At 37.2% G+C, this 25,886-nt stretch overlaps 1 protein-coding gene across 5 annotated transcripts in view; it reads right to left on the bottom strand.

Annotated features, from left to right (window-relative positions):
* Positions 1–25,886, bottom strand: part of DPY19L4 (dpy-19 like 4) — a 70,348-nt gene that overhangs the window by 27,535 nt on the left and 16,927 nt on the right. For all 5 annotated transcript variants that reach the window (XM_043601400.1, XM_043601401.1, XM_043601402.1 and 2 more), the window contains 7 exons: positions 15,932–16,055; positions 12,416–12,550; positions 9,590–9,721; positions 9,395–9,493; positions 8,886–8,959; positions 3,433–3,591; positions 2,663–2,782 (listed from right to left, as the gene is read on the bottom strand). In XM_043601400.1, the coding sequence (XP_043457335.1) occupies positions 2,663–2,782; positions 3,433–3,591; positions 8,886–8,959; positions 9,395–9,493; positions 9,590–9,721; positions 12,416–12,550; positions 15,932–16,055 (843 nt within the window). The remainder of the gene's footprint in view (positions 1–2,662; positions 2,783–3,432; positions 3,592–8,885; positions 8,960–9,394; positions 9,494–9,589; positions 9,722–12,415; positions 12,551–15,931; positions 16,056–25,886) is intronic.

Below are 25,886 nucleotides of genomic sequence, written 5' to 3'. Positions count from 1 at the left end.
GTGTGAACCACCATTCTCACTTAATGTTTCAGTAAAAGATTCCCATTGGTCAGGGGTTTGGCAGTCTGATAAAGTGTACGGATGACTTATAAGAAAATGGTTTTTTTTTTTTTTTTTAAGTTTATTTATTTGAGAGCATGCATGTGTGCGAGTGGGGGAGAGGCAGAGAGAGAGGGAGAGAGAATCCCAAGCAGGTTCCTTGCCATCAGCATGGAGCCTAACGCAGGTCTCGAACCCGCAAACCGTGAAATCATGACCTGAGCCAAAATCAAGAGTCAGTCGGTTAACCAACTGAGTCTTCCAGATGCCCCCAAAAAATGTTTTTATTTATTTATTTTTAATGTTTATTTATTTTTGAGACAGGGAGAGACAGCATGAATGGGGGAGGGTCAGAGAGAGAGGGAGACACAGAATCCAAAACAGGCTCCAGGCTCTGAGCTGTCAGCACAGAGCCCAACGCGGGGCTCGAACTCACGGACCGCGAGATCATGACCTGAGCCGAAGTCGGACGCTTAACTGACTGAGCCACCCAGGCACCCCAAGAAAATGTTTTTAAATGCATAAAGTACATAGGTCTACAAAGGAAACCAATTATGCTGAAATATTGATATCAAATAATAAAAAGATTTCTAATATGGCACATTTGTGCTTATTAAGATGTTAAATGCAGGCCCAATAATAACTGTAACTTTGAGGTTGTAATGTATATAGTATTTCAAGATAAAAAATTAATATAATACTTGAAAACAGCTAAGCTTTCTTTTTGGAAAAGCACCATGGGACTGTGATTCAGTATCTATATTCATAATTAAAGAAAATTTAACTTGAGAAATCTTATACTAGGATCAATACTTTTCATCTCTCCCTACTTCCCCTCTTATCCCTCTACCTCAGAATCTTAATGGCTCCTCTTCATGGCAGTGATTTATCTGATTTGTGTATTAAGAGGGAGAATTGAGCATATCCAGCTTAAACATTCTAGGCATCCATATTTTGTATCTTCCTTTTGCAAGGTAGGTGTAGACAGGGGCATAAACTTACCAAGGCTCTATCCATTAAAGAGGGAAAGCCCAAAGTCTGAGGACTAAGGTCAATTTGGGGTGGCATTTGCCCTTTGTTCACACATGAAGAAGTGGTCTCCAATGCAACCTTTATAGAATCAGAATCATTCAGATGATTGAAATGTATTTCTCATATATTTGGTCTTTGTACAGTCCCTGGCTCACAGCTCCTAAAATTCTTAGAATCTCCTAAGTGATGAAACTGGAAAGGTATCTTTTTTTATGTTAATGGTAACTTTTTGGAAGACACTCAAGGATGGGGCTGGTTGCCAGTGGAGCCAACCATGTGATTAGGGAGTTGGAACTCAGTCCCACTCCAAACCTCTGGGGAGGGAAAAGGGCCTAGAGGTTGAGTTCAATCACTAATGGCCAATAATTTAATCAATCTTGCCTATGTGAGGCTTTTATAAAAACCCAAAAGGACAGGGTTTGGAGAGCTTTGGGTTGGCGACCACATGTAGACCTGGAGAGAGTGGTACACCTAGAGAGATAACGGGAGCTCCGGACCCCTTCCTACAAACCTTGCCCTCTGCCGAGCTTCCATCTGGTTGTTACTGAGTTATATCCTTTTATAATAAACTAGTGATCTAGTAAGTAAAATGTTTCTCTGAGTTCTGTGAACTGTTCTAGCAAGTTAATTGAACCTGAGGAGGGGGATCTAAGAACTTCTGATTTACAGCCAGTTGGTCAGAAGCACAGGTAATAACCTGGATTTGCAACTGGCACATGAAGTGGGTTGGGGGGCAATCTTGAACTGTGGAATCTGATGCAACCTCTAGGTGGACAGTGCCAGAATTAAGTCAAAGTGTAGGACATTCAGTTGGTACCTGGACAATTGCTTGTTGTTACTGTGGGAAAAGCCCCTCCTCCAATTGAAATTGAGTATTCAAAATCATTTTATACCCATGTGTCTTATTTTTCATCTGAGTCCAAACTTTAAAGGGTATCATTTACTGAACTCTCAACCTCACAGCACGATTTACCTCTATTTCATTTAACAAAGTTGTAATTTTATTTTTGTGTGATTAATATCTGTCACCTCCATTAGGCCACAGTCACATAAGGTTAGAAACTGTATGTCCACTTTTGCTTACCAATGTACCTTCAGCACCTAGTACAATGCCTGGTCCTTGGAAAACATTCAATAGTTTTTGAACAAAAGAGTGAATAAATAAATGTCAGTTCACTGTACTATAAGCACCTCTGTAAACTCCAGATAAAGAAAGTTTGTAGATTTTTAGTTTTTATAGTTTCATAAATATATTCTTTTTTTTTTAAGTGTTTTTGTTTTTGTTTTGTTTTGTTTTGTTTTGAGAGAGAGTGCAAACAGGGTAGGGACAGAGAGAGAGAGAGAAAGAGAGAGAGACACACAGACAGACAGAATCCCAAGCGGACTCCACAATGTCAGGGCAGAGCCCAATGCCAGGCTCAAACTCAGGAACCATGAGATCACGACCTGAGCCAAAATCTAGAGTCAGACACATAAACCAACTGAGCTACCCAGGTGTCCCTTATAAATATATTCTTGAAAGTATCCATTTATTACCATTAGAAAGGACAACTGTTTGTAAAAACAAATAGCTCCAATAAAGTACACTTACCCTTCTATAACCATTGCAAGAGAGCCCAATAAGATAGTATGAATCACATGATAAATTATTTCTGGCCTTCCTCCAATTCGTCCATCTTCAAGCGTAATAGTTTCTTTCAAGGACTTGCCACTACACAAAGGAAATGTTTTTTACTATTGAAAAAACATTTTTAAATAATCAAAGGTCTTAAATTTTTTCAAAAAAAAAAAAAAAAATACAGATGGTTCTTGAAATCTGAAAGTATATTCTGATAGTCAAATGCCTAACTTATATACATCTCCAAGTCCTTGAAAGGGCTTTTAAGAACCTGAAGAAACTGACTCAGTGAAGACTAAATATGAAAATTCAGGAAATATGACAAAAAAGATTTTTAGGTTCCTTTTCCAAGATTATCACTTAACTAGTTATTGCTTTCAGCCATGACAAAAATATTTTAAAATAGTCTTGATAATTTAAAATCACTTACATTACTAGCTTCATTTAGGTTACAAAAATTATTCTTACATTCAGTAAAAATATGACTAAATTAGTGAAGGAGTCTAACAGTTTAAATGAATATTATTCCTACATTAAATTTGTACATCATGTATTTAGATGTATAAACAAATTTGAATATTATCTGGTTAAGTTATAACGATCTTGTACATGTTCATAACAAGAGAATGGAACTAGAAACTCTGAAACAAATACACAAATATTGGAAGGATACTAAAAATTGATAGTTTACGTATTTCCATAAGGTATTAGTTAGCAATGTGATGATTCTCATAGGTACTTACTTAATTCTCCTAAAAATAACTTGCATCATAGAAAGAAAACAAATAATTAACACTAAAACATAGAAAGGTAATAAAGAAGACTGTGTCAATCGCAAAAAAAAATCTTGAGATGGTGCCTGCAGGGATTCTTGACACAGGAGCCAATTCATTGTAAAATTCCTTGAGAAAACAAAAAGCATGATGTTAAAATCACAGATGTTATAAACTACTGAACATAAAAGTATTATCTCAATAAAAACATAAAACACATTTCCTAAATTCACTTGTAACAGTACCCTTTATAAATGAAGATAATAGCGTTAGTAACTCTTCTCAACAAATTGCCCTAATAAATGTAAAACTGCTGCTCTGTATTATCCAGTAATGTGACCATCTCTAGAATTCAATATGGTTTCAATAGAGTTTCACTTTCTATTTTTATCTGGAAACAACAAAAAATTCAGCTGTCCAACCCTTCCATCTGCAGTGCTCAACATGGTAGCTACTAGATACAATGGGGCTATTAGCACTTGAAATGCGGCCAATGCAAATGGAGATCTACTTTAAGTATCCCGGATTTCAAACATAAAAGAAAATGAAAAAGGACAAAAGAATACAAAATAGCTCATTAGTAATTTTTATACTGTTTGCACATTAAAATATTTTAATGAATCAGATTAAATAAATTTATAATTAAAATAAAATTCCCTTGTTTCGTTTTACCTTTTTTAAAATTTATTTTACTTCATTTAAATTTTTAACGTTTATTTATTTTTGAGAGAGAGCAAGAGCGTGAGCCGGGGAGGGGCAGAGAGAGGGAGACACAGAATCAGAAGCAGGCTCCAGGCTCTGAGCTGTCAGCACAGAGCCCGATGCGGGACTCGAACTCACAAACTGTGAGATCATGACCTGAGCTGAAGTTGGATGCTTAACCAACTGAGCCACCCAGTACCTCTCTTTTTACTTTTTTTTTTTTTGTTTTTTAACATTTATTCATTTTTGAGACAGAGAGAGACAGAGCATGAACGGGGGAAGGTCAGAGAGAGAGGGAGACACAGAATCTGAAACAGGCTCCAGGCTCTGAGCTGTCAGCACAGAGCCCGACACGAGCTCAAACGCACGGACCGTGAGATCATGACCTGAGCCGAAGTCGGACGCCCAACCGACTGAGCCACCCAGGCGCCCCTCTTTTTACTTTTTTTAATGTGGTTCCTAGAAAATTACATATGTGACTCACACTGTATTATTGGACAGTCCTGTTTTATATGGATAAATGTAATTCAACTAGGACCCATTTTGAAAAATATTTCTTTTATTTATTTTTGAGAGAGAGAGCATGCACACGAGTGCGTCGGGGAGGGACAGAGAGACAGGGAGACAGAGAATCCCAAGCAGGCTCCATGCTGTCAGCTCAGAATTGGACATGGAGCTCAAACTCATGAACCATGAGATCATGACCTGAGCTGAAATCAAGAGCTGGATGCTTAACCCACTGAGTCACCCAGGTGCCCCACAGGACTCATTTTAAGAGAGTAACCTAATTATTACGACAGAAGTCATAAGATTTAACACATGAACATTTCAAGCTATAAGAATCAAGATAAACTTCTTTTGACTCTAAGCTAAATATGATTAACAAGGCTCCTGCTTATATATAGTTTTATCTGTATTCTCAACATCTGACCCATCTCCAACCACCATTTTATCCTTAATCCTAACCCTGGGAAAGGAGCTAAGAGATGGAGTGATCTTCGGGAGAGCTCACGGGTGGCCTGAGAATGCCTGCTTCACAAATCACTGGGTTTAGAATTAAAGGTCAAAGTTTCACAATGTGTCAAGCAGCAATACAACTGTATCAAAGAGGCTGCTATCCAACTGTCTTGTATATATGATTGTATGATGAATTCATGTCTTTTTTATCTGCCTATTAAAGGTACTAATTCTGTAAGATCCAATTCAAATTTCAATTTCATGAATATTCTTCCATGTCACCCAGTCTCAATCTTTCCTTCCCCATATTCCCATGGCACTTTACTTATCCTTCTATTATAGCACTTAATACAATTTGCTAGTTTAAGATTATAGTCATTTTTTAATAGCTCAGAATACCTGGCCTAGTATCGTGCACATCCAATATTTATTAACATTTCATTACTGGTTCTTGAAAGTCTGTCTCAACAGAAATGTTTCCTCAAAACCTCTTTGATCTTGGCCGAGCAATGTCTTACTGAGCATGTCTCCAGAGGCAAGGGAAACAAAAGCAAAAATGAACTATTGGAACCTCATCAAAATAAAAAGCTTCTGCACAGAGAAGGAAACAATCAACAAAACTAAAAGGCAACTGATGGAATGGGAGAAGATATTTGCAAACGACATATCAGATAAAGGGTTAGTATCCAAAATCTATAAAGAAGTTATCAAACTCAACACCCAAAAAACAAATAAGCCAGTGAAGAAATGGGCAAAAGACATGAATAGACACTTCCTCAAAGAAGATATCCAGATGGCCAACCAACACACGAAAAAATCCTCAACATCGCTCATCATCAGGGAAATACAAATTAAAACCACAATGAGATACCACCTTACACCTGTCAGAATGGCTAATGTTAACAACTCAGGCAACAACAGATGTTGGATGTGGAGAAAGAGCATCTCTTTTGCACTGCTGGTGGGAATGCAAACTGGTGCAGCCACTCTGGAAAACAGTATCTAGGTTCCTCAAAAAATTACAAATAGAACTACCCTACGACCCAGGAGTTGCACTACTAGGTATTTATCCAAGGCATACAGGTATGCTGTTTCGAAGGGATACATGCACCCCCATGTTTATAGCAGCACTATCAACAATAGCCAAAGTATGGAAAGAGCCCAAATGTCCATTGATGGATGAATGGATAAAGAAGATGTGGTTTATACATACAAGGAAGTATTACCTGGCAATTAAAAAGAATGAAATCTTGCCATTTGCAACTACATGGATGGAACTAAAAGGTATTAAGCGAAGCAAAATTAGTCAGAGAAAGGCAAGTATCATATGACTTTACTCATATGAGGACTTTAAGAGACAAAACAGATGAACATAAGGGAAGGGAAACAAAAATAATATAAAAACAGGGAGGGGGATAAAACAGATGAGACTCATAGAGAACAAACAGAGGGTTACTGGAGGGGTTGTGGGAAGGGGGATGGGCTAAATGGGTAAGGGGCATTAAGGAATCTACTCCTGAAATCATTGTTGCACTATATGCTAATTTGGACGTAAATTAAAAAAAATAAAATTAAAAAATATATATTTAAAAAAAAGAAATGTTTCCTGACATTCTGGTAAAAAAAATAAAATTAAAAAATATATATTTAAAAAAAAAAAAAGAAATGTTTCCTGACATTCTGGTGAACTACAAATCCTAATACCCAGTTGGCACATGTGAGTGTAAGGCATTTAACTATTTATACCACCCATGTTATTAACTGTACAAAAACTACCAAGTGAGATGTCAATATTCTTAAGGACAGAGACACTACCTTATTCTTATAATACCTATTATATTACCCAGTGAAACAAATCTAGTACCTGACATGCTGAAGAAAGGGGCACTACATAACATCAACTAAGAAATGCTAGACAAAAGCAGCCCTTAATTCTATTTGTGAACTCTAGAGTTTTCCAAGGTTAAAGAAAAAGTCAGGGGAAAGGCTAGTCAATTATGGAGATCTATAACCAATTTTTCCTAATTGCCTGCTAAATGTCAGGCCTATAAATATCCCTGAAAAAGACATGATCCCTGCCCTTACGGAGTATATGGCCTCTTACAGGATTTTACCTCAGTAGATATCCATACCTGACTTAACAAACTTCAGAAGATTTCTGAAGTGTTTAAACCATGTCAAAAGCTTTATTAACTGTGATATAACACACATGAAATTCCACGCACAGCATCTGAAATCCCATGTAATCACAGTGAATTATAAGGTTCTAAGGTATATTAGAAGAACTAGAAAAATGTGTAAATATTTTTTCTGTTATGCAAGTGGACTCCATCAGTGCATAAGTCATTTATTTCACTTTAGATTTAAAAAATGCATTTAACAAACAAAAGGTACATTATTCTTGAATTTAAAAGTCAGCTTCTGATCTAATCCACTATTATGATCTCATTTCTTTGCTATGAAATAAGTATCTTATTGCCCACCTCTTTTTGATGCAAACATTTTTAGTGGTTACAATTACATTGGTTCTTGGGGGGTCTGGATGGCTCAGTCGGTTAAGTGTCTGACTTCAGTCTAGGTCATGATCTCGCTGTTCCTGAGTTCAAGCCCCGCAGCTCAGAGCCTGGAGCCTGTTTCAGATTCTGTGTCTCCCTCTCTCTCTCTGCCCCTCCCCCACTCATGCTGTCTCTCACTCTCTCTCTTTCGTTCGCTCTCTCTCAAAATAAACATTAAAAAAAATTTTTTTAATTACATTGGTTCTTTGTTTATTTTATATCTTTAATTTATTCTGACTTTAGACTGTATCATTGTTCTGCATTAAGAGAAAAAATACTCTCAAACGCTGTCACACTATGAGGGTTTAAGTACATCTAATTTATAAAACACCTAAATGAGATTTTTTTTAAATGTTTTTATTTATTTTTGACACAGAGAGAGACAGAGCATGAGCAAGGGAGGGGCAGAGACAGAGAGGGAGACACAGAATCCAAAGCAGACTCCAGGCTCTGAGCTGTCAGCACAGAGCCTGACGTGGGGCTTGAACTCACAAACCATGAGATCGTGACCTGATCTGAAATCGGACGCTTAACTGAGTCACCCAGGTGCCTCTAAATGAGATTTTTTTTAATGAGAAAAAATATTAATATATTTCTCCTAGATATTGTAATTTTCCAAATTATTTATTTTCTAAGTGGTATGTAATTAAGTGTCTACTACCCCTTGGATTAATTTTTGCTCTATATTTTCTAAGTGGTATAGAGTTAGACAAATTTTTAAAAAAATTTTTTTAATGTTTATTTTTGAGAAAGAGAGAGAGAAGAAGAGAGAGCACACGTGCATGGGGGGGTGGGGGGGGTGAAGAAAGACACAGGGAGATACAGAATCTGAAGCAGGCTCAGGCTCTGAGCTGTCAGCACAGAGCCTGATACGGGGCTTGTACTCAAGAGTCAGGAGATCATGACCTGAGCCAAAGTCACATGCTTAACCAACTGAGCCACCCAGGAGCCCCTAGATAAATTTTTATATAATCTAAAACTTACTGGGGTGCCTGAGTGGCTCAGTCAATTTCAGCCGAAATTCCTAGTTTCGGCTCAGGTCATGTACTCACAATTTGTGGGTTTGAGCCCTGTGTCAGTGTCTGTGCTAATGGCACCAAGCCTGCCTGGGATTCTCTCTCTCTTCCTCTCTGCCCCTTCCTGACTTGTGCATGCACTCTCTCCCTCTGAAAATAAATAAACTTAAAAAAATTAATAAATAAAACTTACTTAGTCATATTTAATCCAAATTTTACTTCAAGGAATTTCAGCATGTGTCCATTTTCTTTGTGTGGGACAAACATCTGGAAGTAAAAAACACTAGTTACAACAAAGAACTATTAGCTATGCTCACAGCAATATGTTTCTGTCTAGAAATTGAAAACACAGCAAGACTATAAAACAAAAAATATGAATTAAAAAGGAATTAAATAATACATGCTATAACTATGAAGCAAGGAGACTTGACATACTCTTTTGAACACTTTTACTCATCTCAATTTACTCCATATATTACTTAATATTTTAAGTGAAATGGAAAATAAAGTGTATCTTTTAAGCGTATCTAGAAAAGAATCAGAATCCTATATTCTCATGAAAGAATGATCATTGTTCAACTTGTAATTTTACTGTAAAAACTTTATTACCATGCTATGTTATCATGCTCATTAAAATTTAGCCCCGTACTTTCATTATTCAACTTGCTCTTCTACATGAATTTCAGACCCAGAGTTATTTACCTTCATTATAATATTCAGTGTCACTGTCAGAGTACACACCAAGTAAAAATTAATCACTTTCATTATTTTGGCTATAAAAGTTCCTTTTTTCACATTCAGCTGTGGGGAAAACAACCATGAACAAAGAAGTGAGGCATGAAAAATGAACAATTAAAAAATTTACCACAAGAATGATAAAAAGGCAATTCTTATTACCTGAAGGCACTTAGCAAGCATTAAGGCTACTACTAAACTTAATAGAGGAGACACCAATAAAGCTGAATTCTCAAACTGCAGTAAATATCCCAGAAAGAGAGAAAATATATAGATTTTATAAACTTCATGAACCTGTTGAAACAAAATAAGATGAATGAGAATAAAATGAATCTTACTGTACATCTTTTCATTGGTTTTGTTTAGAGTAGATTATAAATAATTATTAGTATCCAATTATATTATTATAATCCAATTATAAAATAAATGCTCTACTATAATTTAGGATATATTATACAAATGTTTAATCTGTATTTTTAATGTTATGGTATGAAATGAATTTCTTATTTTCTTAGAAATAACTCTTATAAGCAAAGTAAAAAGCTTTAAAACCAAGGACATCTAAATCAGACTGAAAAAAATCTTAGTCCTAGGCTCTGATTTAATTTTACTTGGCTTGCTTGCCCTGCTATTAAAATCCATCTATACATCATCAAACTGCATACATCAAAAATTATAATCTTTAGCAGCAGTTCCCAAACACCACCTAGTAAAAACATTGCCATGAAATGTAGCACCAGAGACCAGTATTTTTAGATTTGGTCCATTTAACAGTGAGCATAAGTCAAATTCAATATCCTAATAGAAGATCTCCCAAGAAAGTTGTTTGTCTTAGAAGATTTCTTTTCTAAAAAAAAAAAAAAAAAAAAAAGATTTCTTTTCTAAAATTCAATAATATAGTAATTTTCTCTACCATAAGATTAATTCCTTTTGGAAAGGGAAAACTAAGACAAAATATAGACATTAGTTAGGGGAGGAAATCAAAAGACAGAGTATTAAAGGGAAAAGAAAAGAAAAGAAAAGAAAATGAAAAAGAAAAACAGAAAGAAAAAGAAAAACAGAAAAAAAATATCTGGCCTCTTAGAAGGCTAGAGCCATTAAGAAAAAGAAATACCTCACTGTAGGAAGGCTGAAACATTGACTGGGAGAAGGCACAATGGGATCTTCCAGGTGCTAAAAAAATTCTACTTCCTGATTTTGGATGCTGGTTCTAGAGATGTGTGCTAGTTATTGAGTGACTGTCTCGTAGCTCCAAACCTATCCCTCTACCCACCGTCTTGTAATGCTGGGGTTGAGGACTCTGCTTTCTATGTCTCTGCTTTTCCAGTTGGCTCCCTATTAAACTCTGCCAATATGAAATGCTAGAGAGAGATAATAAGGCTGAAGAAGAAGGGAGGAGCTTGTGGCTTCCTGTCTGCTTTGCAGTTCCTGTGAGTATCATATCAGCAATACTTCTTCACTCCACTAGAGCAATTCCTTCCAGCTAAAGCAGCTAAATGCATGTGCAGCTTCTCCAACACTCGACAGACCAGCTTTAACACATTCTCTTGCCCCGGAGACCCCAGGGCCAGCTGGACAGAGCCCCCATTCTCAGAAGTCTGGGTTCCATTTCTCCAGTTCAGAGACTCCAGCAAAGCTGGGAGGCAGCCCCTCCTTAGAAGCCTGAGTTTCAGCTCCACAGGGGTTCCTCTTCTAAGTTTTGAAGTTTTAAAAACTCCAATTTCTCCCCTTTGCTCCCTCAATTCTAGTGGTGGTAACTGCTTCCTGCAGTTGCTTCCTGTATGATGCTTTTGGGTTCTTACTACCCTTTCAATTAATAAGATAATGGCATTGTATTTGATTAATGACTCTTTATGTTAAACACCCTCAATTCAATTAACCTAAATGTTGATATTCATCAGGATTCTGGATCATCTAAATATATAGGATGAAGAAAAGAAAGAGCAAGAAGACCCACGAGTTTCTGGCTTGGACAACATATTAAATACTTAATAAATGTTTATAAATAAAAGATAAGAAAAGAGTGAAAAAGATAAAGATAAAAAAAGGAACCAAATACTGATGGGAACCTTTAACCACTGTAGGCAGTTATATAAACTGATAGAACCATTCTGGACAAAGGCTTGGTATGTGGTTAGGTTGAATATGCATATATCCTTTGACTTGTAATTCCACTATGAAGTGTATACTCTAGAAAAATCTTACACTTATGGCCCAGGTAAGAATGCTTATAGCAGCATTGGTCATATGGACAATAAACTGGAAAAAAACCTGAAATGTCCATCAACAATAGAATGTGTAAATACATAAACATGAAAGAAATATAGGTTTGTACATCATCAAGGATGAATCTCAAAAGTAAATCAGACAAAAGTAAACAATACATTATTTTCAGCATGTTTTAAGGAATATATAGATAGGTGGTAAAAACCACAAGGAAACAGGAGGAAAGGATTAACAAAACTCAGGACAGTGAACCTCTGTTGGGGAGGGAGCAAGATGTGACTGGAAGCAGTTAAAAGCGGGACTTCTGGGTATTCAAATGCTCTATTTCTTGGCCTGGATGGTCAAACAGTCATGTTTTATTCCATATAGTATATTTACACAGCGTATATACACTCTTTTGTGTCTATTCTATATTTCACTTTTTTTTTTTTGTTTAAAGAAATAGAAAGGGAAGGAGAAATGGCTCAAAAGAGCAAAAGCACATGGTGACTTTGGGTAAGCAGGCTGTCTTGAAGGGAATTTCGAAGTCCTTCTTAAATGGCTGGGAGAATGAGTTTACCAATCTTTTGAGTACAAGTGTGAAGTCAGAGCCTATTAAAACATTTCAAAATAATCCCACCGCTGCCCCCCAAAACAAAACAAACAAAACCCAAACAACAAAAATTTCAAAATAAAGCTTAAAAGCCAAATTACCTAAAGATACAACACTATAAAAATATTTATTCTCCGGATTTAAAACCACAATTTTAAAATTCAAAGTACCTTCTCACTTTGCTCCAGTAAAAAACTATCTAGCAAGAATAGAGATATTGCTTGAAGAAATAAGAGATAGTGGCTGTACTCCCACATCATCATAAACGTGTAAGTTGAAGCACTCATCAACAAGTAGCAAAACCTCTAGGGAAAACAAAAGAAAGAGACTAAATATCAGTAGCTTCATTACTATAAAAATCCATGAGGTTGTTACCTCAAAGTTGCAGCCCTGTTACTGGTTCAACTTTAAGCTATATAATTCTAGAAATTTTGTTTTTAAGTCACATAATTATTATTAAATCCTTACATAAACAATAAGATCTTAAATAAAACACAGAGATAAATAAATCCTCAAAGTTCAAAACCATATTGAGAATTTCAGGAAGACAAAGGGAAAAAAGTCAGTACATTTTTCTTTTATCACAAGAGGTAAAGTAATAAATATAAGACAACGGTGGTTTTTGCTAGACGTGGCGATGGGCTTTTGTATTGTGAAAGTAACTCCATTCACTCTAAAAAACATGTTCACTTCCAAATTTCCCTAAGAGTTTCCATTTAAACAGTCTGTTTATGTCTCAGCCTATTCCACAGTCCAAGGAAAAAAGCCCACTGCTCTTTTTTCATTACTTCTCAGCAAATGTGTGCCCTTGCCTTTCCCCAATGCTTGTACTGTCAATCATATAAAACTCTTTTTTCCTCTGCTAACATACTAGACACAAGGACTTCTTGTCCTTGCCTGGCTAAAATCAATTCTGTCTTTCCAAATGTTATCTCCCAAGTGATCCCTTAGTGAGAAACCCAAATCTGACAAATCCATTGTTCCTTAGCATATTTCTAACAACCTCTACTTCCTCCAGGGATCTGCATTTTTATTGCCAATTCCTCCATCAGCCATGGTATCACATGACTTTGTTCTGATAAGAATAGCAAAGGAGAAAGGGAATAAGGGTCTAGTCTAGTCAAGAAACCTAATAGCCATGTTCTCTTCTAAAACTAAGTCTTCCAGGGTGTCTAGGTGGCTCAGTTGGTTTAGCATTCAACTTTGGCTGAGGTCATGATCTCACGGTTCGTGAGTTCGAGCCCCGCATCAGGCTCTGTGCTGACAGCTTGGAGCATAGTGCTTGCTTCAGATTCTGTGTCTCTCTCTGCCCCTCCCCTGCTCACGCTCTCTCTCTCAAAAAAAACAAAAACAAAAACAAAAACAAAACCACACACTTTTTAAAAATTAAAAAATAATAGATTCCAAAATGAGAAATACTTCAGGCCGTCAGCACATATAAAGATTTTCCAGCACCCTGAATAAGATTAAGACCAGAAAACAAAGTGTAAGAGATGGAAAAATTCTATCAGTTGGTCAAAGAATACCAACTGCAAGGCCTAGAGAGCTTAGCACTGATAGAACACATAAGCTTCTGTTCTTCATATCACCATAGCTTTAAAAGAAAGTGTTCTGGAAACTTCTAACGTGGAACAACCAGAACTCTAATAACCAGACCTGAAACCATCATCCCCTGAGAAAACAGTACCAGAAATCAGGTCTAGATCCGGTCTAACTAACCTACTGGGGATGTGGAGATTACTTCAAGGATGTTAGGAAAAAGCTACAGTACAATGAAGCAAATTACTCATGCCACGGGTTTACCCTCAAACTACTTTAAAGGATATACAGTGTGAGGGGCGCCTGGGTGGCGCAGTCGGTTAAGCGTCCGACTTCAGCCAGGTCACGATCTCGCGGTCCGGGAGTTCGAGCCCCGCGTCAGGCTCTGGGCTGATGGCTCAGAGCCTGGAGCCTGTTTCCAATTCTGTGTCTCCCTCTCTCTCTGCCCCTCGCCCGTTCATGCTCTGTCTCTCTCTGTCCCAAAAATAAATAAACGTTGAAAAAAAAAATTAAAAAAAAAAAAAAAAGGATATACAGTGTGAAATAAGATAGAAATATATGGGCGGGGGGGGGGGCCTGAGTGGCTTGGTCAGTTAAGCCTCCAACTTCAGCTCAGGTCATGATCTCACAGTTCATGAGTTCAGAGCCCCACATCGGGCTCTCCGCTGTCAGTGTGGAGCCTGCTTCAGATCCTCTGTCTCCCTCTCTCTGCCTCTCCCTGCTCATGCACGCTCTCTCTCTTAAAAATAAACAAACACTTAAAAAAAAGATTTTTAAAAAATATATGTCAAACACAATCTGCACAATTAGCTGTTTTTCCTTTCTCTGAACATTTTCAAAATTCTGTGCACTTTTGTCTATCCTTTATCCTGCTCACTTCATTTTCAACTATGCCTTTATTGTTAACTATTTTACACATATTACTTGACACATTAAATGTATTTTAGTAATCAACCACAGATATGTCTACATAGCTCCAAATAACTGCACAAAGATCTGAGCTTGGACAGCCTGATGCAACAGGGATCACAAGATCTAGACTCAAGAATTGGAAGCAAACTACCAAATATGTGATTAAAATACACATCCTATTCCAATACTACTCAGCAATGAAACTAAGCAAACTATTGACACAATGCAGTAACTTAGGATGTCAAGGGCATTAGGCTAAATGAAAAAAGCCGATCTTGGGGCACGTGAGTGGCTCAGTTAAGCTTCCGACTCTTCATTTCGGCTCAGGTCATGATCTCACAGCTGGTGAGATGGATTCCCATGTCAGGCTTTGTGCTGACAGTACAGAGACTGCTTGGGATTCTCTCTCTTCCTCTCTCTCTGCCCTTCCCCTGCTCATTCTCTTTCTCCCTCTCTCTCTCTCAAAAATAAACATTTAAAAAAAAAAAAAAAAGAAAAAAAGCCAATCTTGAAGGATAACATACTATATAATTCCACTTGTATAACCTTTCAAAATAACAAAATCATTGTGATAAAAAATTAGAGCAGTGGTTGCCAGAAAAACAGAAAATATGCGGTGCTACCATAAAAGATAACACTGCTGCCATTTGTAGTCACTCTATGCATCTTCATTAATATTTTCTTAACTTGCAGTGACTAAAAGCTATCAATATTACAGAACAGAAATGGTAAAATAATGAGAGATTAATTTTCAAAATAACAAACTCTTCATTTATTTGCCAAGTAACTGCACTGAAACGACACAACATCTCCTTTCTCTTAAAAATAATTTACCCATCAGGGGCACCTAGGTGGCTCAGTTGGTTAAGCATCTGACTGTTGGTTTTGGCTCAGGTCATGACCTCATGGTTTTGTGAGTTCAAGCCCCACGTGGGCCTCTGTGCTGGCAGCACGAAGCCTGCTTGGGATTCTCACTCTCTGTCTCTCTGCCCCTCCCTCACTTGGCACGGTCTCTGCCTCTCTCAAAATAAATAAATAAACTTTAAAAAAATAATAATTTACCCGTCAATCTGACTAGACTAATAATGTTATAGTAAGACTCTGTAAATATATCCTTTATTATGTAGTAATTAGGCTTCACTGAATATCACTGACCTGTTAATATGACTAACTTTAAAATTATATACATTTGCAATACATCAAAATTAACTGTGACAAATAAGTTTGTATCTTACCTCTCCATAAGTATTTAGGTTGCTTTTTAAATAGCCTGTAAGTGCAGCAATTTGGCATGCAAAGTATGGCAGTGCCCAGTTTTCTCTTAAAGGAATGGAGTATTCAATTCTTGTTGTATCTACCCTAAAGTAAACCACAGAGGAAGAGCAAAATATCAAGACATTATATTTATGTAACACTGTACTTTTCAAAGTACTTTCACACACATCTCATTGTTCTCTGTAACAATCCTGTGAGGTAGACATAGACAGAGCCACTACGGTCTATACAGCACCTGGAGCAAATTAAGCATCTCATTCAACCCCCCTTTCCTCCCTTCCAGGAAGACTCAGTGTGGTTGTACACTGCTTAGTGAATAGATGGGCAACTGTGAAAATCTGAAAAAGGCTTTCTGCTCTTAGCAGATATGCCTCATGTTAAGGCACACAACTTGTCGTAGAGGACACTAGATTTCAGCTCCTACCCTCTCTTCCCTTAATGAGATAGATGGCTACTCTTCTCTAGAATACAATCTGCATTACATAATTAGCAGGTCTGACAGGCCCAAGGTTCTTATCCTCCCTTATGTAAAGAATATGAAGTTCAGAGAGGTGATGTGACTTAATCAATGTCATATAGCTGGCACAACTGGGATTACAATGCATCTTCTGATATCTAGTTTAATAATCTTTTCAATCAGCAGTTCCCAGGAATTACCATTACAGTAATCCTTCAAGTGATATATCCAGAAACCCTTAAATGCCGAATACAGAATGTCTTTCCAGGCTCTTCCTAGGTTTCTTCTCAATCTGCACTACAGCATGTTGTCTCCTGGGCATATCCTCACACCTCAAGAGAATTACCTTTCCAACAATCACCAAATTTAGGACTCACGCTCAATGTTTTTTTCTACACAGAAACAAAGGTGCTACTGCTTTAAAATTTTTGTGAAAATTGTTGTATTAATTCTCCTAAATAATAGAGGTGAATGTATTTGCATGTAAGTTAGTTCCAACAAACTGTGATATAGGATACTTCTTAGCAATGAAAAGGAATGAACTATTGATATGCCCAATATACATGAGTCTCAAAATAATTATGCTGAGTTAAAAAAAAAAAAAAGACCAAAAAGTATATGCTATATGACTTTATTAAGTAAAATTCTGGAAAATGAGGGGTGCCTGGATGGCTCAGTTAGGTGAGTGTCTGACTCTTCATTTCGGCTAAGATTGATCCCAGGGTCATGAGATTGAGCCCCACGTTGGGCTCCATGCTGAGTGTAGAGCCTGTTTGGGATTCCCTCTCTCTCTATGCCCCTCTCCCCCACTCTCGCTCTCTCTCTAAAATAAAAAAATAAAAATAAATTTAAAATTCTATAAAATGAAAACTATAGTGACAGAAAGCAGATTCCTGGTTTTCTGGGGACAATGGAACAGTTAGTAGAGGTGAGGTAAGAAGAAGAAAGAAGGAAGCATTACAGGGAGGCTCAAAAAAACTTTTGGAGGTGATAGGTATGTTTATTACATTGATTTTATTGATGGGTTCAAGAGTGTGTCTAAATGCCTGAACTGATCAAACTGTATACTTTAAATATGTACATTTTATGACAGTTATACCTCAGTAAAACAGTTAAAAAGTATTATAAGAAAACTTGTCTATGAATATATATGTGATTGAATACATATATATGAAAAAAACAGGATCATACATGAAGATCAAACAAAATAAAAGCTGTAAATATTAACTTAGCAGTATATCTACAGCTTAGTAAACGGTATTAGATCTTGGCTCTTTTATAATTCTGTAATGGACCACTTTTCACTTAATATCTAATGAGCATCTTTCCATAACATATGTATCAATAAATACAGTTCAAGAATATTTAATGGCCAGGACACATCATTGTATAGATTTATCATTAACATAACGAATTTCTATTGTCATACACTTACATTGTTTCAGATCTTATCTTTTACAAAGAATTTTAAAACATGAACCAATGTTTCTGTAGAGTAAGTATTGGTTTCACTATTTACTTTTAGCTCTAATCCATTTGGAATTTACTTTAGTATTGATGCAACAAGATTTCTTTTCCAGATGATTATTCCAATACCATTTACTGAATATCATGTATTTTAAAGACCATCTATTCTCATATAATATTATCTCTGAGAAATTATGAAAGTTAACTCTCTAAAGACAAATAAGAGATTCACGTGTCATAAGGCAGGACGTGGGGAGGAGGGAGAGGATATCTATCAGCCACTCCATCAGCCCAGAATTGGGAAGCTGGACCCAGCAGTCACCTTTCTGAAGGTTTACTCACTATCCCTGCCTAAATCACAGATCAGTACAGTGAAAATCTTTAAAACTCTGCACTGGAGAAGGGGAGTTGTTGCAACACAGACTGAGTAGGATCTCTGCCAGTTACCCTCTTCACCTACACAAGCCTCCCCACTGCTACCTTGCTGAACACCTGAGGTACTCTCTCTTGCCTTTACCATGTTTGGTCCTTGTGAGGAACAGAAGGCTAATAGTAGGAAGTAAGTGACTAAATCAGATGAGACCCACTTTTTCTCCCCCAGTGGCAGAGTCTAGAGCAGCACAAACCAGTAGTTTAAAATAATAACTAGTTAAATCACCTAGGATGCATAGGCCTATTGATATATTCACAGAAATCAGGAAGCCCTGGTTTCATTTTCAATTTTCTTTCTTTTTTTAAAGTAATCGCTACACCCAATGTAGGTCTTGAACTCATGACCCTGAGATTAAGAGTCGCATGTTCCACCAACTGATCCAGCCAAGCACCCTTTGAATTTTCATTTTAGACACGTCATGGTATAAGCCTAATCTGGATTTCAGTACTCGCTTCCGTGTTTGTGTTAACAATGTAGTTGGCAATATAGCATTACTTCAATTGGCTTGAGTTAATTGGGGGGGGGGGGGAGATGACTGTAATACTAAATGGTATACTGTCAAATAAAAACAAAACGATGTCATGATCACTATGGTAAAAAAAAAAAAAAAAAAAAAAAAGATTCCATAGTAGACAAGAGAGCAACATGATGAGAAGTGAGTCATCTCACAGTACCCAGCTGTGTAGGTTTACCATATTCAAAAGAACCTGCTGGAATGGTACCATATTTACACAGATAGTAGAAATCTGGTTTTAGCAAAATATAATTTTTTATGTTAAATTTATCTTTTCAGTTAATATTTTGCTGGCTCATTATTTCATTAATAGATTGGTTTCAGTTTTATTTATTTAAAAAAAATTTTTTTTACATTTATTTATTTTTGAGAAACAGAATGAGACAAAGCGTGAGTGGGGGAGGGGCAAAGAGACAAGGAGACACAGAATCTGAAGCAGGCTCCAAGCTGTGAGCAAGCGGTCAGCACAGAGCCTGATGTGGGGCTTGAACCCACAAACTGTGAGATCATGACCTGAGCTGAAGTCAGATGCTTAACCGACTGAGCCACCCAGGTACCCTGATTGGTTTCAGTTTTATAGTAGCATAAGTGCTTTTAAGTATATGGAGCATTACCTAGTTTTGTTTTATATGTAAGTAGCATTACAGAATTCAAATTATTTATGTCAGTACATGGGATACATGAGAATTAAGTTTTAAATATACCGAACTGAAGTCCAAGAAATGCTGAGTTGGATAACATATAAAACAGTTTGGTATGTCAATGTATAATGTGTGAAAGATGAAAAACATTTACACAGTATCAGTATATTGCCTTGCACTGATGTATTACAATTTACCTAACCATTCTCCTATATTTAGATGGTTTTCTAATTTTTCATGTTATTTCCCTCCTTTTCTGGATTACTGTCTTGTGATAAAATGGAATTCTTGGGGAAGACTACCACCTAAAATTTAAAAAGCTTATACCTCCATGAGCATTCTGAGTATACCAATACCATCACAACAGAACCAGCATCATGTGTTACCGTTATTTTCCGTTAGCTGTACCTCTACGTCATGGATATTTCCTTGCACCTAACCTCTTTATTATTACCAATGTACAATTACTTTTTTGGGGGCCAAAGACTAACTTTAACATACATTTTTTTTAAGGTTTATTTATTTTTGAGAGCGACAGAGCGTGAGTTGGGAGGGGTAGAGAGAGAAGGAGACAGAATCCAAAGCAGGCTCCAAACTCTAAGCTGTCAGCGCAGAGCCAGATGCGGGGCTCGAACCCACAAACCACGAGATCATAACCTGAGCCAAAGTAGGACACTCAACTGACTGAACCACCCAGTAGTACACTTAATCCTACACATTTCTTCTTTGTTCTTCAAATATAAATATGTTTTCACTGAAAGTGATATCCAGGTATATATTTGTAGATGAGAAGATCAGTAGGACTCTTCCATACTGTTTATGTGTAAAGCCTGGTTTTGGTTACCCTATTTTGGTGATCACGTCTGTTAAGAGGGAGTCATTCGCCACTGAGTTTTCCCTCACTACTGTCTATACAGTGCCGTTTCCTAAAATTTCCTCAAATTTTCTAGTATGCTTACATTTTTTAGTTTTAGAATACTTCTTTTCCCTTCTGGTGTTAAGAAACAAGTAACACAAAATACAACTAAGAACACTACGAATAATCATAATATAATGGAATGACTAATACCTTTTTATACTTTTCTAGGTATTCATATATAAACTCTAAAGCTGCTGAATAAAAAAAAAGCAAGTTATCTTTCATAGCATTAAAATATATTTTACAGTATAAAATATATATCAATAAAAAATGAATGAAATGCAAAAAAAATAAAAGCTACTTGTTAAGAATATTTTAATTGCCAAAAGATACATTTTAGCAGAATATATCACAAATTGTCTACCTAACTCCTGCTCTAGGTACCCAGGATACAATGTGTCATTAAATAAGGCAATTTCCTTACAATTCTCACTAAGAGCTCTAAAACACTCTTATTTGGGGGGCACCAGGGTGGTTCAGTCCACGCTGAGAGCACAGAGCCTGCTTGGGATTCTCTCTCTGCCCCTCCCCTGCTCGCTCTCTCTCTCTCTCAAAATAAACAAATGAACTTTAAACATGTGGCAAGGAGTCTTTAATGCCATTATTTTTACAAGGAAAAATTGCCTGGGCTTCCCCTCTTCAAATTTCTGATGAAGATAAAGATAGATCTAGAAATTAAACAAAATGAATATTAAAAGTTCACTGCTGGATGCCTGGCTGTCTCAGTCCGTAGAGTATATGACTCTTGATCTCAGGGTCATGAGTTTGAGCCCTGTGCTGGGCGTGGAGCCTACTTAAAAAACAAAAAGTTCCCTGCCTATAGTAGCCAGTCTCCAAGATGGTCTGCAATGGTCCCTGCCTCCTAGTATTAACACCCTGTGTAGTTACTTCCCATAATGCACTGGAGTTAGTCTGCATGATCAACAGAATATGGCAGAGTAACGTCCTATCATTTCTGATAATTAAGTTTTAAAAGAGATCTGGAGGGGCGCCTGGGTGGCTCAGTCGGTTGAGCCTCTGACTTCGGCTCAGGTCATGATCTCACGGTCTGTGAGTTTGAGCCCCACGTCAGGCTTTGTGCTGACAGCTCAGAGCCTGGAGCCTGCTTCAAATTCTGTGTCTCCCTCTCTCTCTGACCCTCCCCCGTTAATGTTCTGTCTCTCTCTGTCTCAAAAATAAATAAACATTAAAAAAAAAAAAGATATCTGGCTTCCACTACAGCACACTCACTCCACACTCTTTTAGATCACTCACTATAAAGAAAGCCAGCAGCCAAGCTGTGAGCAGCCCTATGGTGAGGCTTGTGTTTTGAAAAATTAAAGTCTCCCGGGCCAATAACCAGCTAAAGAACAAAGGTTTCTTGTAAAAAGTCACATGAATGAGCTTGGAAGTAGATGGTCCAGGCCAGTCAAACCTTCAAATGTTTATACCCTTAAACAACTCTTGACTGCACCCTCATAACAGGCCCTGAACCAGAACCACCCAGTTAAGCCACTGTGGATTCCTGACCACCAGAAACTGTGACATAATGTTTGTTTTAAGCTGTTAAGTTTTAGGGTGATTTTTATGCAGCAATAACTAATACATCACATAATGAAGAAAACAATCCTTTTATTATTTTAAATAATGCTAGTTTTATACTAAATACATTTCATTCTAAAAAGGAAGACTTTCTAGACCTAGTCTATGAGTTCTGAAATACTTTGAGTGGGCTATTAAATTTCTAACAATGAACTCTAATAGAATGAACTCTGAATAGAATGAACTCTAATAGAATCTTTTTTTTTTAAATAGGTTTATTTTATTTTTATTTTTGAGAGAGAGAGAGAGAGAGAGACAGAGACAGAGGGTAAGCAGGGGAGGGGCAGAGAGAGATGGAAACACAGAATCTGAAGCAGGCTCCAGGGTCTGAACTGTCAACACAGAGCCCGACACAGGGCTTGAACTCACAAACCATGAGATCATGACCTGAGCCAAAGTCGGCTGCCCAACCGTCCAGGCGCCCCAAGAGAAAGAGAATCTTAAGCACGGAGCCACTCAGCGTGGAGCCCAACCAGGGCTTATGACCGCTGAGATCATGATCTGAGCTGAAATCAAGAGTCTGACACTTAACTGACTGAGCCACCCAGGTGCCCCCTGACTTTCTAATAGTAACTGTATTTAAAGGTAACCAAAGAACCTTCATTAATAAAGAAAAATTTTACCTTTTGAAGAAGAATCTAGCTAATGAAAATAGATACATATAATTTAATAAACCCTAATGTAATTACTAATTTCAGCAGATTATCAACTAGAGTTACAACCCTTAGCTAAATGGTTAACATTGAAAAGTACACAGATTATTTTCTAGTCACACTATTCAAAGAAGAAATCTGACTGTCATTCCCCAAAGCAGCAATCTCAGACTCACTAGGGGCAGGCCAAGTAAATACCTTGTAACGTTTAAATATCATGGAACACGAAAAACATACCACCTATGATATATTCTAACTAGAACTGTTTACCTTGAACTCATCAAGCCTTTGGATATAACTTCCAGGTTATAGAAACACAAGGAATAGAGGGAAAAGCTAGATGACACCACAGGAAGCAACAAGAGAAATCCATAAGGTGGGATATTCTGTAGGATAACTGACTTGGTCTCTTCAACAGAAAAAAGGGATACGTTAGATTTAAAGAGAAATAAGGAGGGGCACCTGGCTGGCTCAGTGGGTTAAGCATCTGACCCTGGCTCAAGTCATGATCTCGCAGGTTCGTGAGTTTGAGCCCTGCATCAGTCTCTCCACTCTCAGTGCAGAGCCCACTTTGGATCCTCTGTCTCCCTCTCTCTCTGCCACCCCCTCACTACGCTCTCTCTCTTTTCTCAAAAATAAATCAACATTTTTTTCTTAAATCTTGAAAAAAAGAATTAAAGAACATAACAACCAGATGCAATATGTGGTCCTGGATTAAATGCTGGTTTGGACAAACCAGCTTCTTGGGGTATTCTGAGGTCAACATGGGTAAGAGGTAAGATAAAAAGTTATTGAGGGATGCCTGCCTGGATGGTTTAGTCAGTACAGCATCTGACTCTTGATCTCAAGGTCCTGAGTTCAAGCCCCACAGTGGGTGTGGACCCTACTTAAAAAAAAAAAAGTTATTGAAGTGGAGGGGTTCAGTCGGTACAGCACATGACTCTTGATCTCTGGGTTGTGAGTTCAAGCCCCATGTTGGGCATAGAGTTTACTTTAAAAAAAAAAGTTATTGGAAAGGTAGACTGCTGAATAAAGAAAGCAGCATATAAAACAGTATGTGTAATATATTTCATTCTGACAAAAAAAATACACACACAAATACACTATATACACATACACATACATACTCACATAGAAAAAGATCCAAAAGTATAGATACCGAGGTATAAACAATGGCAAGTGATCTCCAGGTGGTGGGAATGTAAAGTTATTATTTTGTTTTTGCTGGTTTTAATTTTCCATAACATACATATACTGTTTTTGTAATAATAAAGTTTGGTTCATTCCTGTTTTTAAGAATAAATATGTTTAGGGGCACCTGGCTGTCTCAGTCAGTACAGCATGCGACTCAATCCCGGGGCTGTGAATTGAAACCCCATGTTGGGTATAGAACTTACTTTAAAAAAATAAAAAATAAAAATAAAAATAATAAGAAGAAATAGGTTTAAGCCATAAAGCTGAACAGCTATACTTTAAAACTTCTAAGGAAGATTTTTAAAATATGCTTTATATCAAATTATTGGCAGCATATGACTCTAAATATAAACAAAGCCCAGTAAAAGATATAGCCCTTAATGCTGAGTCTCAATAACTTGAAAAGTATCATATTTTTTATTTGGGAATTGCCAAAAGAAAATGTTGTAACAGAAGAAATGTTTCATTTTTTAGAAATTTAGTCATGATGGGGCGCCTGGGTGGCTCCATCAGTTAAGCATCCAACTTTGGCTCAGGTTATGATCTCATGGTTTGTGAGTTCAAGCCCCACGTCAGGGTCTGTGCTAACAGCCCAGAGCCTACAGCCTGCCTCGGAATCTGTGTCTCCATCTTTCTCTGCCCCTTCCCCGCTCGTGCTCTCTCAAAAATAAATAAATGTTAAAAAAAAATTTTAATAATAAAAAAATAAAAATTTAGTCATGATAAATGTTAGGGAAGAAAAGTGCTATGGAGAGAAAAAATACCCATAATTCAGAATTAAATTTTTGACACTGACCAATGCCAAGAAAATTTTTATGTCTCAAATCAGCCCTCCATTTCAAAGAAACCCCATTGCTTATTCTCTTTTTACTTACTATTAAAGAACTGAGACTGCTTTGATCACCAAAAGGGATGGATTTACTAATTCAAAGCACTCTATGACAGATTAACATAGAATCCTTATCTGTGGTGGTTAACTTAATAGTGATATATCTTGGGTACCTAGGGGGTTTAGTCGGTTAAGCCTCTGACTCTTGATTTTGGCTCAGGTCACAATCTTGAGGTTTGTGAGATCAAGCTCCGTGTTGGGCCCCACGAGGACAGTGTGGAACCTGCTTGGGATTCTCTCTCTCTCTCTCTCTCTCTCTCTCTCACTCACTCACTCTCTCTCCCTCTCTCAAAATAAATAAATGTTGAAAAAAAAATAGTGATCTATCTGATGCCTCTTCCTTCTTTTCATGAAATCGTGTCATCAATTTTAAATAAAAGAGAAAAGGGGCACCTAGGTAGCTCAGTCAGTTAAGCATCTGACTTCGGCTAAGGTCATGAACTCAAGGCTCATGACTTTGAGCCCCACACTGGGCTCCGCTCTGCCAGTGTGGAGCCTGCTTAGAATTCTCTCTCTCTCTCTCTCTCACTCTCTCTCTGCCCCTCCACTACTTGCATTCTCTCTCTCTCAAAATAAATAAAAACTTAAATAAATAAGTAGGGAAAGAAAAGGCACATCCATATATGCCAATGTTACTACGTCTGAAAATACAGAGATACAAGGTGAGTTTATTAGTCTTCAATTGTTGCATAACAAATGACCACAAATGTATAGGCTTAAAACAACACAAATTAGCTAAAAAACCTACCCCAGTTCCTCTGGATACTTTGCTCAGGGACTCCCTAAGCTAAAATCAAAGCACCTGCCAGGGCTGCCATACTCATGCAGGGCTTGTGGTCTTTTCACAGGTTTGCTGGTTGCTGGCAAAATTCATTTCCTCCTCACTTCAATCCAGCAACAGCACGGCAACCTGTCTCATGCTTCAAATATCTCTGACCTCCCCTTCTGCACCAAGTGGAGAAAGATCTCCACTTTTAAGGGCTCATATGATTGTATCAGGTCCACCACGTAATCTTCATATCTTAAGGTCAACTGTGCCATGTAACATAACATAACCAGGAATGATATCTCATCATATTTACAGGTTGGGATTAGGATGTAGAATATTTGGGGGATGGCATTTTTAGAACCAAATACCACAGCCATAAAAAACTGTAAAACTTAATT

The sequence above is a fragment of the Prionailurus bengalensis genome, chromosome F2, assembly GCF_016509475.1.
Source record: "Prionailurus bengalensis isolate Pbe53 chromosome F2, Fcat_Pben_1.1_paternal_pri, whole genome shotgun sequence".
NCBI lineage: Eukaryota > Metazoa > Chordata > Mammalia > Carnivora > Felidae > Prionailurus > Prionailurus bengalensis.
This window is presented reverse-complemented; position numbering and strand designations above follow the sequence as displayed.